A 16218-nucleotide genomic window follows, 5' to 3' on the forward strand; every position below is an offset into this window, starting at 1 on the left:
TAGGAAAAAATTTACAAGCAACTTGTCTGTATAGTTTTGCGATAAAAATTTGGCAGGTGAGGCAAAGTTGAACAAAACAGGGGTTTCGCTGTCGATTGCCATTGGCGCCAATGGCCCTAATTTTTTTAAAAGTGGCTCCAATTTGTTAAAAGTGGCGAATTAAAAAAAAATCGGTAAAATGATTAAAAGCCTATCCGAAAATGTACTGCAAATCGAAAGCTTGCGTGCATAAGCGGCCATCGTCTTTTACTTGTAAATATTGATTTACGACGATGTAAGCGACCTACAGTGCAGAGTGCATCACTGATATCACTGAAGCGTGTAAGTGTTACAAACGGTGTTTTTACTGCTATTGTCAAGTTTTATGGGGGTTATTATCGGATTAACGGCTCCTTTATGATATTGAGCAATAAATTAAGTAACATGGGGACAAAGTGTCACGACGATCAATAATTATAATGATTATTAGGGCCGCTATTTCTTTAATCAAATCATGGGGCTGGCAAAAGCATTTAATTTCTCCACAAAAACAAATAAAAACTTGTTTCATCAGGTATTTGTGAGCATTTCTGTTTAAATGTTTCATAATTATAATGTTCTGGAAAGGATATAATTTGATTAAGATACCAACAATTTCTGAAATAAAAAGTATATAATTCACTCGATGTACTATATTTCGGATATGTTAAAATTCTGACATTTAAAGATGGGGACATTTATGTGTTGGTTTGTTGTTGATAGTTTGTAAAAACATGTTTTATGTTATTTCAGGCAATTAGAATTGATGGTGGCAATTATCTGGGTCTTTCTGTCAGGAAATAGGCGTGAAAAACATTCATTTAATTGAACCTGGATATCATCCACCACTAACAGAAAACGTTTTAACAACAGAAGCTGATGTATATCATGTCCAAGTGACCAAATATATCTGTTTAATGTAGTAAGGTTTCTTTAAATGATTGTTCTTATTAATAAGGTTGGAATAACTGACAGTTTTCACTCCGTGAAAAAGTGGCGACAACTTTTTTGGGGCCAGTGAAACCCCTGCAAAATATTAATATACACAAGAAATATGGAAATGCCACATAACCATATTATTCTAGGAATCAATACGTGAATTTTCATGTAAGCTTTGTGCCCTTCGGAACATATACTGGTACCCTCCCGTCAAATTTCAGTCAGACAATACATGCCCACCCAAAGGTTTACACACTTGAACATATGTCATCCCAATAATTTTCCACACTGAAAAAAATGGATTCGTCCACATTGTCATCATAAATAGCAACCAAGTTAAGGACCAAATAATCATTGTTAACCTTCTTTGTTGGCAACTGAGTGTCCGCTGAACAAAAAATATCAAAAGGACATATTTCAGAGAAGGCATGTGTTTGGCTCCCATGAATAAATGCTATATATGTATAAAATGACCCTTATTTCTTGAGCTCTAACAGAAATGGTCGGTGAATGCAGGCAAGGGCATTAAAGACTGTTATTGTGCTCTTTTTTTCATACATGTTGACAGGAACTGGAAGGCTGCGACAGACATCTGTGGCGGGAGGATGTGTCGATTGTCGTCCTCTGACTGGTTGAAAACACTGAAGTCCTGGCGAGGCAGCATACGAGGCATCTTCTTTTTGTTGTCGACTGAAGCGAGAAAATACACCAAGAATAGAGTAACAGTTAAATATTAAGGTGTTCTTTCTATGCATATGGTGTGCAAGCAGTTTGAGGACATTACATGTTATTACAAATAAATTCAGTAAATAATATTTAAATAACGCAAATTCTGCATCTTATTTGGAAAAAGTGACTAACAAAATGTCGGCACACTGACATTTGTGCTTCTAAACCTGGCAGCTCAAAAGTGTGACCACAAGGAAACCCAAGAGAAAACTTTTTCAATAAAAGCAAAGGGCATTTGTTGTACATTATAGATTTATGTCCATCACAGTTAAGCTGAATCATTTATTAGTTAGCGACTGAACAGTGAAGCCAATGAACCAAAAGCTGGAGGTGCCAACATTATGGCTGTGCACACACCTATAGCATGCTAACAGGAACTGGGATACTTGCTAGCCAATTATACATGCATGGCTATCAATGTGGCCTATTTTCATACTCGTCTGTTTCAAAAATTATTGGCACTGTAACAGCAAATAAGTGGGATATTCTTAATGAATTCTACTCAACTCAATGTCAAAGTAACATTAATGTTGACCACAGGCATAATTTTTGTTAAAACAATTCAAAGTTTAAATAAAAGTAATTGTAAGCTTACAGTAACCGTGAACTGCATTCTCTGTATTAAACCTTTACATTTTAAGTATAAGTAAAAAAATTCATAACATTTTTGTTCATGACAAAATGTTGTAATAGTTGTAAATTGTTTTGCAAGGATTCACAAAGTATATGACTTTAAGTCAAAATTTTATATTTTGCTAATCAAATTATAACCAAATAATAACTATTCAAATAAAATAGTGTTGACTTTTTGGTTGAAACTGAGTGTTTGCCCAATGAAACAAAAAAGCTGATTCTGTGAAAACTTAAATACATGTAAGTGACTTCTGTTTGGTGAAGATTCAGTAAAAAGTGAGTGAGTTATTAGAAAAGAAAGAGAAATGTTTGCATCTATTGTGTTTATAAAGGGAAATAACTTTGAAGTGCCTCATGAGATTTGGCCTGTTAAGGACAATTAACAGTTTCATAAAGTTTGGTTCAGGTTCGATGAAAACTGTAGGGGTTATAATGTAAGTTATAATGGAGCACATCAATTGTGCTGATCATAGGCCAAAGTGCTTCCTGATTGTTGATGATAAAAGAATGGATGTTGACTTCACATTGTCCTGTCTGTTTGGGTTTCAAAAAGCCTAAGTGCTTTGTCAATAGAATTTCTATTTAAATGCAATTTCTAATTTCCAAAGAATATAAAAATAAAACACTTTATAATCAAACCAGTTATGTCTACATTTGAATGAAATGCCTAATATTGGTCATCTTATAATAAATTTACTATAATTTTTACTTAAACACCCTAATTTATTGCTTAAAAATAAAATGTGCTTTTTAAACAAACCATTAAAAAAAAGCATAAACAAATATTGTCTTACTGAAGCAATCTTAATGAATCCCTTTTTTTAAAGTTTCAGGCTGTAGAAAACTTTAAAAAGTCCTTTTTTAAGTTTGAGGGTCCCGATAAATTCATGAGGTGTATAGGATACATACCATACTTCCAACCTTATATATCTACATTTACTAAATGGATTTTTACAAAACACTTCACAGATATGCCTCTAATGCAGAAACAGACTTTTACAAAGACCTCTTACGTTATCGCTGCATCAAGTTTACAGCTGAAAGTGCCGAAAATGTGTGCACTACCAAAGACAAATGGCGTTTTTCTCATTTTATAAGTAAGAAATATCTTTTTTAACATGTTCAATAAGATCCTCACTTGTCAAAAGTGAAGATTGTCACATGCCTAAATGATTTTCATGTCATTTTGCCATGGGGCAGTGTTAATTGGCAATGTCAGGTCTGCAACTTACTGAAACATGGTCACCTGAAATAATAGCTTACTATCAGACAGACAGACAGACAGATGCCTTACGCAACAAGACAGTTTTGACATCTTTTACATAATTCTGAAACTTAACATTTGCATAAATACAAACATTATACATGTATGCACATGTAACATACATTTCTTTTGCAAAAATTGAGTACATTTTATTCACAGGTGGTTAGCGTGTGGCTATGATATTTATTAGTAAAAACATCATTTTGAATGAAAAATAATCAAATTATTACGAAAAATTAACTTTTCTGAAAAAAAATTCATGTTCAAATGAATATATAACAAGGTATTCAACTCAAAATGACCCCAAAACAGGGTGCACTTCGCTTTGAACAGCCATATCTTCATCAATTGTGCAGCGATTTTCACGATCTTGGTCTTATTCAACGAAGACATTAATTTCCTTTCTGGTAAGTTACATATCTTGCAATATTTTTACAAATGCTGAGTAAAATTTTAAGACATAACACGATACACATCTCGGTAACCTACTCGTCAACAATCTGACCCGCTTCAAGTATGAAATCTTCAGGGATTAAAGACACACCTTCGTGCTGAACCAATAAAATCGCTCGCATGTTTAAAATGTCGGCCAGTTCAAATACATGTATATGTAAAAAAAGGTTTCAAAGGCGCTTGACAGTTAGTTTTGATGCATAATGTTACAAAAATGGCAAGAATGTTTTTTCCTACGTTTTATATGTGTGTATAATATTATGCACACATAAAGAACATTTTATTTCTTTACATTAAGTTCATTTTATATGCACACATTAAATTCATTTTATTTGCACACATTAAATTCAATTTATTTGCACACATTAAATTCATTTTATTTGCACACATAAAGCACATATCATATGCACACATTAAGAACATTTTACATTAACACATCAAGTATATTTTACATGCACACATAGCGTACATGTTATATGCACACATTAAGTACCTTTTATGTACACACATTGAACATTTTATACGCAAACACTATTCAGTTTATTCAACCAAGTATGATAGTCTTTTGTCTTTGCGATTATTTAGATAACAATCATATTTTACAAATTAACCCATTTATGCCTAGTGGACTCTATATAGCTCCCATCCTTCAAAATTGGATCAATTTATTTCCAAAATTAGGGATGTCACGTATATTTATTTCTTTAAGTAGAATAATTCTTACAGAAATTCCTTAAAGCAAACAGCGCAGACCCTTATGAGACGCCGCATCATGCGGCGTCTCATCATGTCTACGCTGTTTGCCAAGGCCTTTTTCTAGACGCTAGGACAGACTAAAATACATTAATAATAATCACACATTGATTAGCTCTTGTACATGTAAACAATTTACAACAAGATGTGATTGTGAAACACAATGTCCCCCTATATGATGTTTGACATTGTAGGATGACCTTGACCTTGTGAAGGATGACCTTGACCTTGACCTTTCACCACTCAAAATGTGCAGCTCCATGAGATACACATGCATGCCAAATATCAAGTTGCTATCTTCAATATTGCAAAAGTATTCATAAAATAAGCGATTTCGGCCACATATATTTGACCTCTGACCTTGAAGGATGACCTTGACCTTGACCTTTCACCACTCAAAATGAGCAGCTCCATGAGATGCACATGCATGCCAAATATCAAGTTGCTATCTTCAATATTGCAAAAGTATTCATAAAATGAGCGATTTTGGCCACATATAATTGACCTCTGACCTTGAAGGATGACCTTGACCTTTCACCACTCAAAATGTGCAGCTCCATGAGATACACATGCATGCCAAATATCAAGTTGCTATCTTCAATATTGCAAAAGTATTCATAAAATGAGCGATTTTGGCCACATATATTTGACCTCTGACCTTGAAGGATGACCTTGACCTTGACCTTTCACCACTTAAAATGTGCAGCTTCATGAGATACACATGCATGACAAATATGAAGTTGCTATCTTCAATATAGCAAAAGTTATTGCAAAATGTTAAAGTTGGCGCAAACAGACAGACCAACAGACCAACAGACAGGGCAAAAACAATATGTCCCCCACTACTATAGTGGGGGACATAAAAACGCGTATAAGTAAGTGTATAATTTATGCTAATACAGAATCAGGTACAGTTGTACATGTTAGCAAGCTATCATATTTATGTCCTTGGCATGTATTATATTTCCTGTATCTCAGCCAGTACTAATATTAAATACAGGAATGCCCAAATTGGACACTATGCAAAAGAATAAATGTGAACATTAACACATTAATACAATGAAATCACATATTATTTTTTATCACATGCCATACCCTGTTTCCCATGTTATATAACCATTACGATTATTTTTTTCTAACGCATGTGTTATATACTTTTTAAGCGTTTTCATTGGCTTAGTTTTCGTTCGAAACAACATTCGTGATTTAACATTATGTTTGCGTAAATATTTATTTAATTTGCTCATGTAAAAGCATGTGATAAAAAAGATCTGACACTCGTCATTTCACACCATATTTTATTAAACTGGTCCAGGAAATTTGTTAGTAAGCTCGCCAAATCTCGCTTACTAAAACAATTCCTGAACTCGTTTAATAAAATATGTTATGATATGACAACTCGTGCCAGATCCTATATAATATGTTACAAGAAAAGTTGATGGCCCTCATAGAAAATAACGTAAAACAATTATTCAGTTTGCAGATCAACTGTATGTGACAACTGTCCTTAATGCTGACACAGGCAATATTGTCCTACAACATAATTACAGTCCAACCCCTCTTAAGCAGCCAGTCAAGGGAAACGGTCAAATTGGCTGCTTAAGCGGGGTGGCCTCTTAAGAGGGGGCTGGGTCATAGGGAGTCTGGAGTTGATGAGTGCATGGCCAACTGTTCAATTTTTGTATAAACAAAATGGTAAATATGTGTACATATACTAAGCAATGTATAGACTTAAAATAATTTTATTTCTTGCTTTCTAAAATCAGCTATAAAACAAAATTTTCATTCAAAAAAATAATTAATAATATTCATCTTCCTAATCATCATCAATATCATCATCATCATCAGAATCAAGTCAATGAAAAAGATTCAACTTTAAGGGTTTCGCGGGATGGAATGAGTGGGGAGATCAAATCAAATGGAAAACCGATTATTTTGAAATCAATGGCATCAAGCAGTGTCCGACAAATTTCTTATTTTTCAGGTAGCCCACTGGGCTACCAATAAAAATATTTGGTAGCCCATAAAATTTTCCTACAAAATGATAAGAGGCAGGTTTTCATCTTTATTTTATTTTTTCATTTACATATACATAATATGTATACATACATATACATAAAACAGCAAGTAGTCTGATGTACACAGTCAATATCGTAAATTAATGTTACAGTACAGGCACACGGTGTACTTAAATGTAAATGTACTAAAGAAAATCATATACTACATGTAGATATTACATGTATGTGCACATGTATGTGTACTTAAATTCGGACAGCACGTTAAGTCGTAAACGTAAATAAAGCGTTTAGATGATCAATACGATTGACTCGTAAGGTGTTAATCAATGCAATTGCCCTTTTTAACAACAAAAACCGAGTTTCAAGAAATCAAGAGTATTAAATCATTTATTTACTTGTGTCCGACTTTAAGTACTGTCCGAATTTACGTATTGCATCCGTATGTTATGACACTTGTGTGCAGTCAGTATACAATACAATAATTGTTTCAATAATGAAGGAACTGATACTGAGCGTAACAGTAACGATACAGCGTGCTTACATGATATTTTATTATGAGAAAATGTCAATGCCAAATAATTCGCGAGATACCCCGGTACTTTAGTTGAAATTCACAACGAAACTTTTAATGGAAATTAAATGATCTCAATGTTGTACACGCTACGAAAATTTTATTTACAAATAAATACACCCACGCCAATTTTCGCGCGCTTTTTATCAGGACAAAGAAATTCATTTTTAAATGTAGAATTTTGTAACCTAAAATAGCTGTACACAACGCGTGCAAACCGTGGCAGGTTATTTACGCATGTTGCAATACAACGTTCCTGATTGGGAGCTTATTTCATCATATCTTTAAATAGAACCATATGCCGAAATTCATTTGACACTTTAGAAAATTTCAAACATTTGTGTTTATGACTCTTATTGTCTATATTACCCACCCATAATTTGGTTTTAAAAATATAAATCGGGCATATATGGGATTATTGATTAACAGTCGATTAATCCAATTATTAATTGACAATGCAAACTAATTAGCAGGTGTTAACCACGTTTACAAAGTTGTCATTAATATTGATTTTCGGTTTCGTTACCGTTTTGAAGAATCCGCTATTGTTTTGATTTATTTAATGTTTGGCGTCCTTGGATATTTAACGACATCAAAAACGTTGTCGCTATTACTCATTGTTTCGGTTAACAAAGAATTCCAAACTGCGAAACGATGTTGCATCATGTGCGCCAACTATCCAACCGGCTCTCATTATATTATTAGCAGACGACAAATGTTGATTCTGATTGGATGATTAAAATAGACTTACTGTTTAAGACATTACCGCAAGTGATCGGTGACTGATTAGATAATTGATTGCACTTTGTTATCGGATTATAAGCAATACACAGTGTACAAACACATGGTCAGCGTGTTTATCTCCGTATGTCTGTCAATAAACCGGGCTACCGCTCTTATAGATTTATAGTAGCCCGGCGGGCGTCAGCTGGAAAATTTCAGTAGCCCGATGAAAAATTTTGGTAGCCCCCGGGCTCCGGATTTGTCGGACACTGCATCAAGGGACAGAACCGACCTGGATTCAGTCAATGGATCAGGATACGGGGGCAAGTGCTCCATATTAAATTTCCGCGATCATAAACATCATTCGGAATGTGTTTTTTTAAATCCAACGATACTCGATTACAACTTAATTAATGTAGTGTTGAAATGGAGACAAGTAGATCTACATCTAGATCTATGTAAACTTGTAACAGCAAGTCACGTGAAAAGAAGCGAGCTAGAATCTATACACATAGAAAGAAAAAGAGTTGATAATTGGAAGATATGTCATTTGAACACGACCACAATCCATTGTTTGAGGATTATGTCAATATGAAATGCAGATTTCTAACACGTAACCCAGCTCAGGGTCAACATTTTAATGCGTTTTTCGAAGTTGAAGCATTGTTATTTTTTCTATGTTTCAAAAAAAAAATGTAGGTTCGAGCCTGCTGTGCCTAATAGCAGCTACACCCCTGATGTACAGACATAGCAGACCAAAACCTAGAAGTACAGGTAAGAGAAAATTTTATTTTCAAACATAATAAATTGAACTAAATATACGCAGTGCATTAAAAGATTCCCATTCTGAAAAGAGTGCTTGTTAGTGTATAGGGCCATTAAATGTTTAATCATTTGAGATCTGATTGGTAGGACTGTAACCAGAAGGAGATAACTTCAATTATAGGATAGCCACACATCACAACCACAAAGAATATTTATTGTTTTTGTTGGCATAAATACACATAAACAAAAATTATTGATACAAACATGATCTGACGTAAAACAAATTACAATTACATTGAGGACGCAACTAAATTAATTTCTATAACAATGCAATTGTATCTGATTCTTTTGCAATTTAAAGAACATATTAATCCACAACAGAATATCTAACCAGGAGTTTGCATCTATTTTGCTAACTTGATTTCTCTTACATGCATATCATTAACCAATTTTAAATTCATTTCAAAAGACAGACAAAAGACTGAGCTATTGTTTAAGCTTTCACCAGCATATGATAAATCTCTACCCAATGACAGACAGCTGACATGTGGTGGGGCAAAAATGATACCATGCAAGCCTTTCATCTGCTCTTTCATTTAAAATACATGTAACATTCAACCATCAAGATCTCAAATTAAATCTTAATAGGAAAACCGAATAACCACTTAAAATAACACCAAAAACACTTTCAGAAATCTAATAATTCTAGCTAAAAAATCTGGAGATTTTAAGCTATACCACTACACCTATTATCAACCAGGTATTAACTTTGTCTTGTTTTGAACTTGAAAGTCTTGTGCAGTACATGTATAAAGAAATCCTTATCATGACATTGTTATTGTCCATTTAAGCAAAAAAACATATATGAGTCATGAGTACAAGGACAAAGTAATGAATTACATTAGTGTAAGTGATCAATACTGTTGATTTAACTCAACTTTACTTCAGCTAGCACATGAGTGAATGCATTATGTGTCCTGTAGACAGCCAACACTCAAATAGTTATGGATTAAACTGTTATTTTGCACGCTGAATCAAGTTGTAACAGGATACTATGATTAAACCCAAGAGATCTAAAATTAATAGGGATCGATCATTATACAAATAATAATTCACGACTTTGGGGTAAATTAAATTGAGTTTTCACATAAAAGTTAACCTCTAACTAGAGATGTATCATGGCAACATCTGACAAGGTTATACAAAAATTATCAAAATCAATCAATCTGTAACATTTTGTAACAAGCTCATGTTATAAAACACACTTGATAATATTATCACATTATTAGAATTGTTGATTGTCAATAGCCATGTTTTGTTATTGCTCAGGATAAGTAATTCCGTGTAACATGTACTTGCAAGTGTGTAAATTTATAACCATATATATAACTTGTTCTAAAAAATATTCTTTAAACTAACATGAGTTGTGTTTAGTATCAACTATTAGTTGATAGGAAACTGAACACTAAGCTACAGTATCAAGCGAGTAAGATGCTTGTTTATTACGATTTTGGAATTTTTAAGTTGCCAATTGTTAATATTTTATAATATTTATAACACAAAATATGGGGAAGGGTTTTTTGATAGTCGGGACAGATATGAGAATGTATTATAAACAAGATATGTGTTTGTCAGAAACACTATGTCCCCTTTTGCGCCGCTTTGAAGCTATACATTTGACCTTTGACCTTGAAGGATGACCTTGACCTTTCACCACTCAAAATGTGCAGCTCCAGGAGATACACATGCATGCCAAATATCAAGTCGTGTGGCGATCAGATTGACACCTTTTACAGGATCTGAACCCGATCCGCTCGACCTCTATCCGAGTTATTTAAGATCGCAACACGATCCACTCGAACTCTATTCGATTTGATGTACAGATTTACAAGACTGCTACCCGACAGCTACTCGACCGTATACGATCACTTCCCGATTGCTATTTGACCATACACGAGCTCTGTACCCGATCTGCTCGACCTCTACCCGAGTTATTTTAGATCGCTTTGTACGACTGTAGTACAATACACGACTCCTTCTCGACCTCTTGTCGTGTGGCAAAAGTTGTCATATTGCAAAAGTTATTGCAAATGTTAAAGTTGGGGCAAACAAACACACAAACCAACAGACAGGGCAAAAACAATATGTCCCTCACTATAATCTCCTGACTAACATAATTTATGTGTGACTGTGTTGAGGTGGGTTCCCACTGACGATCCGATCATCCCGATCACCGAAATTTCCAGACCAAACTTGACCAAGCTCGACTAAAAAGGGTATACACGACTCCTTCTCGACCTCTTGTTGATAACACACGACCCCCACACGACTCATTCACGACGTCCACTCAACCATCTTTCTGATTTCCGCTTGATCATCTCGACTTATATGCGTGCCCTATACGATCTCAGCTCGACAAAGTGGACCTCAGCTCGATCGCTACCAGATCTTCACACCACCATATTGTGATGGTCGTACTACAGTCGTACAAAGCGATCTAAAATAACTCGGGTAGAGGTCGAGCGGATCGGGTACAGAGCTCGTGTATGGTTGAATAGCAATCGGGAAGTGATCGTGTACGGTTGAGTAGCTGTCAGGTAGCAGTCTAGTAAATCTGTACATCAAATCGAATAGAGGTCGAGTGGATCGTGTTGCGATCTTAAATCACTCGGGTAGAGGTCTAGCGGATCGGGTACAATTCCTGTAAAAGGTGTCAATCCGATCGCCACACGATTGCTTCACGATCAACTCGATCTTCTGCTAGACTATTACATGACCACTTCCCGAGAGCTTCTCGATTAATTTCCTACTCGACAGCTACTCAATATTTTTTGACATGTCAAAAAATGCCGGGTAGGAAGCCCGACCAATGCCGACCTTCCCATCCACTCATGCCGAACGAACCAGACCAGTGCTCGAGCTTGATCGAGTTGATCAGATCGGCAGTGGAAACCCAGCTTTGCCTACACATGATACATTATGACATGGACACATTTTCACCTGCTTTGTGGGCCTGTGTGAGTATCTCCACTTGATTCTGGTGCGTTGCGGAATGAACTAACACACTGAATTTGACTTGAAGCAATATGATTAAATAACATAATGTACAGATTGATTTATAAGTACTAACTTTTGCAAAAAATGATTTGTTACGCATTTTTGCAAATTTCTATCTGCAACTTTCAGATTAAACCAATTAACTTAGTACTGAGGGGGTAATCTTACTACAGTCCAGATGGCGACGTCCATGCTGAGACAGGTTTTTTCCGCTGTTTTACACCCTTTAATACTTTTATTAATTGTTTAAATGCCACTGACTTTCCAGCCATATCAGCGAGATAAAGATTAGCGTTTATTGTGTCTAAAAATTCGCTTTATACATTGACTTTTCTTGCTACAAATTTCCTTTACGGGAACTGTAATTTGTGTTATCCTGCTAGTAAATTTCGAAGAGAGTAAAGTTGAGATATTTATATGGAAATAAACAGTAAAAAAAATTATCCCAATGCAGAACCAATTTAACCCATGGACTTTATTTGCCTGAACATTGTAGAGGACCACAAAACATTAAACCTGTGAGCCTTGCAGTTTCAAAGTAGATTTGTTATAAGTTTCAATGTTAAAAATCTATATTAAGCTCTGGTGATATACATATGCCCGCGCACATTAACAATTTAAACAACTTTGGTTGATGGTAACCCATTTCTGTTAAGTTCGTGAAAATCTGCCAGGCAGTTTAGGAGATGTAGTTTGAAGCAAATTGTTGACGACGCCAAAGAACCTCGTACCACAATAGCTCACCATGCGCATTTTGTGCTCATATGAGCTAAAAATATATCTTATGTCCTATAAAGAAGTAAAAAAGAAACAAGCATTCATTAAATTGATATCCCCCGCCATGGATCGGTGCAAATCCCTTGATATACCGTATAATCATAAAACAAGAGATGTGTTCATCAGAAACACAATGCCCCCTACTGTGCCGCTTTGAAAGGTATAGAAATCCTCTCCCTTTAAAGCTTATTACTTCCCTTGGATTTTGTCCAATCCAACCAATTCCAATTCATCATGTACCTATAGACATAAGTCCAGAGGTATGTAATGAACCCTACCATTCACAAATTAGTACAGTAAAAAAAAAGATAATTATATCATTTAAAAAAACCTTTGACAAATCATTCATTTGAGTTATAAATAATCAAAATAAAAAATCTGTACAGTAACTGTGAAAAGAAGTTAAATTCTTGGTATTAAGGAAATATATAATATGAGATTTATAATTATATAAATGACTTCCCTTGAAAATAATTGTGTCTAACAAATCTCAATTTTTAGTACCAAATAATTAAAAGCCACACTCTATTTTTAGTAGCAAATAATTAAAAGCCACTACCGTGACTGTAGATTCACCACTCAATGTGCAGCTCCATGAGATACACATGCATGCCAAATATCAAGTTGCTATGTTCAATATTGAATAATTATCTCCCTTTAAAGCTTATTACTTCCCTTTGATTTGTATTTTTTACCTTAGACCTTGAAGGATGACCTTGACCTTTTACCATAATTTGTTTGTCAGAAACACAATGCCGCCTACTGCGCCACTTTGATCTATTTAAAAAATATATATAATTTGGCAGGTCAGATAATTATGTCCATTTAAAGCTTATTACTTCCCTTGGATTTGTTTTTTCGATCCCTAGACCTTGAAGGATGATGTTCACCTTGAAATCTTACCACTCAAAATATGCAGCTCCATGAGATACACATGCATGCCAAATATCAAGCTGCTATCTCAATATTTACAAAGTTATGGCCAATGTTAAAGTTTTTTTTCGGACGGACGGACAGACTGACATACTGACGGACAGTTCAACTGCTATATGCCACCCTACCCAGAGCATAAAAATTGAGTTAATGGTTATTGTTTTTATGCATTGCGATTCTTCACATTGATATCTATACACTCTAGGAGTTTCATGTTGAAATCTTGTAGCATTTCTGAGATACAGCCTTGAAAAGTTACATAATACGAGAACAACAATGGGCAATAACCCTTAGTTAAGAAAGTGTAGGGTTATCGTTCTTGTTCAAGGCAATTTTCTTAATTTATATCTATACACCCATAAAGCTTCATGTTCAAATGTTGTATTTTATCTGAAATATAGACCTGAAAAGGTCCATCCTACAAAAACAACAACAGAAATTACTGGTTACTCCTATTAAAGACAGTGTATGGTTCCTGTACATGGCACTTCTTCTCCTTGATATCTATACACCTATGATGCTTCATGTTGATATCTTTCAACATATAAATATAGATATATATTTATATATCTATATAGTTTCTGAGATATAGCCATAAAGTTTTGTGACAGACGAACGGACAACGCCAATTGTATATCCCTATTAGCCTTTTAGTAAGCCCAGTAACAAGCTCTACTCACCGAGTGTATCAGTCTCTTAGTAAGCCTAGTAACAAGCTTTACTCACCGAGTGTATCAGTTTCATCCAGTAACAAGCTCTACTCACCGAGTGTATCAGTCTCTTAGTAAGCCTAGTAACAAGCTCTACTCACCGAGTGTATCAGTCTATTAGTAAGCCTAGTAACAAGCTCTACTCACCAAGTTTTTCAGTCTCTTAGTAAGCCTAGTAACAAGCTCTACTCACCGAGTGTATCAGTCTATTATTAAGCCTAGTAACAAGCTCTACTCACCGAGTGTATCAGTCTATTAGTAAGCCCAGTAACAAGCTCTACTCACTGAGTGTATCAGTCTATTAGTAAGCCTAGTAACAAGCTCTACTCACCGAGTGTATCAGTCTCTTTTAGTAAGCCCAGTAACAAGCTCTACTCACCGAGTGTATCAGTCTATTAGTAAGCCTAGTAACAAGCTCTACTCACCGAGTGTATCAGTCTATTAGTAAGCCCAGTAACAAGCTCTACTCACCGAGTGTATCAGTCTTTTAGTAAGCCTAGTAACAAGCTCTACTCACCGAATGTATCAGTCTATTAGTAAGCCTAGTAACAAGCTCTACTCACCGAGTGTATCAGTCTCTTAGTAAGCCCAGTAACAAGCTCTACTCACCGAGTGTATCAGTCTCTTAGTAAGCCTAGTAACAAGCTCTACTCACCGAGTGTATCAGTCTATTAGTAAGCCCAGTAACAAGCTCTACTCACCGAGTGTATCAGTCTATTAGTAAGCCCAGTAACAAGCTCTACTCACCGAGTGTATCAGTCTATTAGTAAGCCCAGTAACAAGCTCTACTCACCGAGTGTATCAGTCTCTTAGGAAGCCTAGTAACAAGCTCTACTCACCGAGTGTATCAGTCTATTAGTAAGCCTAGTAACAAGCTCTACTCACCGAGTGTATCAGTCTATTAGTAAGCCCAGTAACAAGCTCTACTCACCGAGTGTATCAGTCTATTAGTAAGCCTAGTAACAAGCTCTACTCACCGAGTGTATCAGTCTCTTAGTAAGCCTTGTAACAAGCTCTACTCACCGAGTGTATCAGTCTCTTAGTAAGCCTAGTAACAAGCTCTACTCACCGAGTGTATCAGTCTCTTAGTAAGCCTAGTAACAAGCTCTACTCACCGAGTGTATCAGTCTATTAGTAAGCCTAGTAACAAGCTCTACTCACCGAGTGTATCAGTCTCTTTTAGTAAGCCCAGTAACAAGCTCTACTCACCGAGTGTATCAGTCTATTAGTAAGCCCAGTAACAAGCTCTACTCACCGAGTGTATCAGTCTATTAGTAAGCCTAGTAACAAGCTCTACTCACCGAGTGTATCAGTCTATTAGTAAGCCCAGTAACAAGCTCTACTCACCGAGTGTATCAGTCTATTAGTAAGCCCAGTAACAAGCTCTACTCACCGAGTGTATCAGTCTATTAGTAAGCCTAGTAACAAGCTCTACTCACCGAGTGTATCAGTCTATTAGTAAGCCCAGTAACAAGCTCTACTCACCGAGTGTATCAGTCTTTTAGTAAGCCTAGTAACAAGCTCTACTCACCGAGTGTATCAGTCTATTAGTAAGCCTAGTAACAAGCTCTACTCACCGAGTGTATCAGTCTCTTAGTAAGCCCAGTAACAAGCTCTACTCACCGAGTGTATCAGTCTCTTAGTAAGCCTAGTAACAAGCTCTACTCACCGAGTGTATCAGTCTATTAGTAAGCCCAGTAACAAGCTCTACTCACCGAGTGTATCAGTCTATTAGTAAGCCCAGTAACAAGCTCTACTCACCGAGTGTATCAGTCTATTAGTAAGCCCAGTAACAAGCTCTACTCACCGAGTGTATCAGTCTCTTAGTAAGCCTAGTAACAAGCTCTACTCACCGAGTGTATCAGTCTATTAGTA

General features: G+C 35.6%; 1 protein-coding gene across 1 annotated transcript in view; it reads right to left on the reverse strand.

Annotated features, from left to right (window-relative positions):
• Positions 1 to 16218, reverse strand: part of LOC127841048 (unextended protein-like) — a 41641-nt gene that overhangs the window by 12009 nt on the left and 13414 nt on the right. Inside the window, exon 3 of the mRNA XM_052369562.1 lies at positions 1516 to 1647. Coding sequence (XP_052225522.1) covers positions 1516 to 1647 — 132 coding nt within the window. The remainder of the gene's footprint in view (positions 1 to 1515; positions 1648 to 16218) is intronic.

Source organism: Dreissena polymorpha, chromosome 8 (genome assembly GCF_020536995.1).
Source record: "Dreissena polymorpha isolate Duluth1 chromosome 8, UMN_Dpol_1.0, whole genome shotgun sequence".
In the NCBI taxonomy this organism is placed as follows: domain Eukaryota; kingdom Metazoa; phylum Mollusca; class Bivalvia; order Myida; family Dreissenidae; genus Dreissena; species Dreissena polymorpha.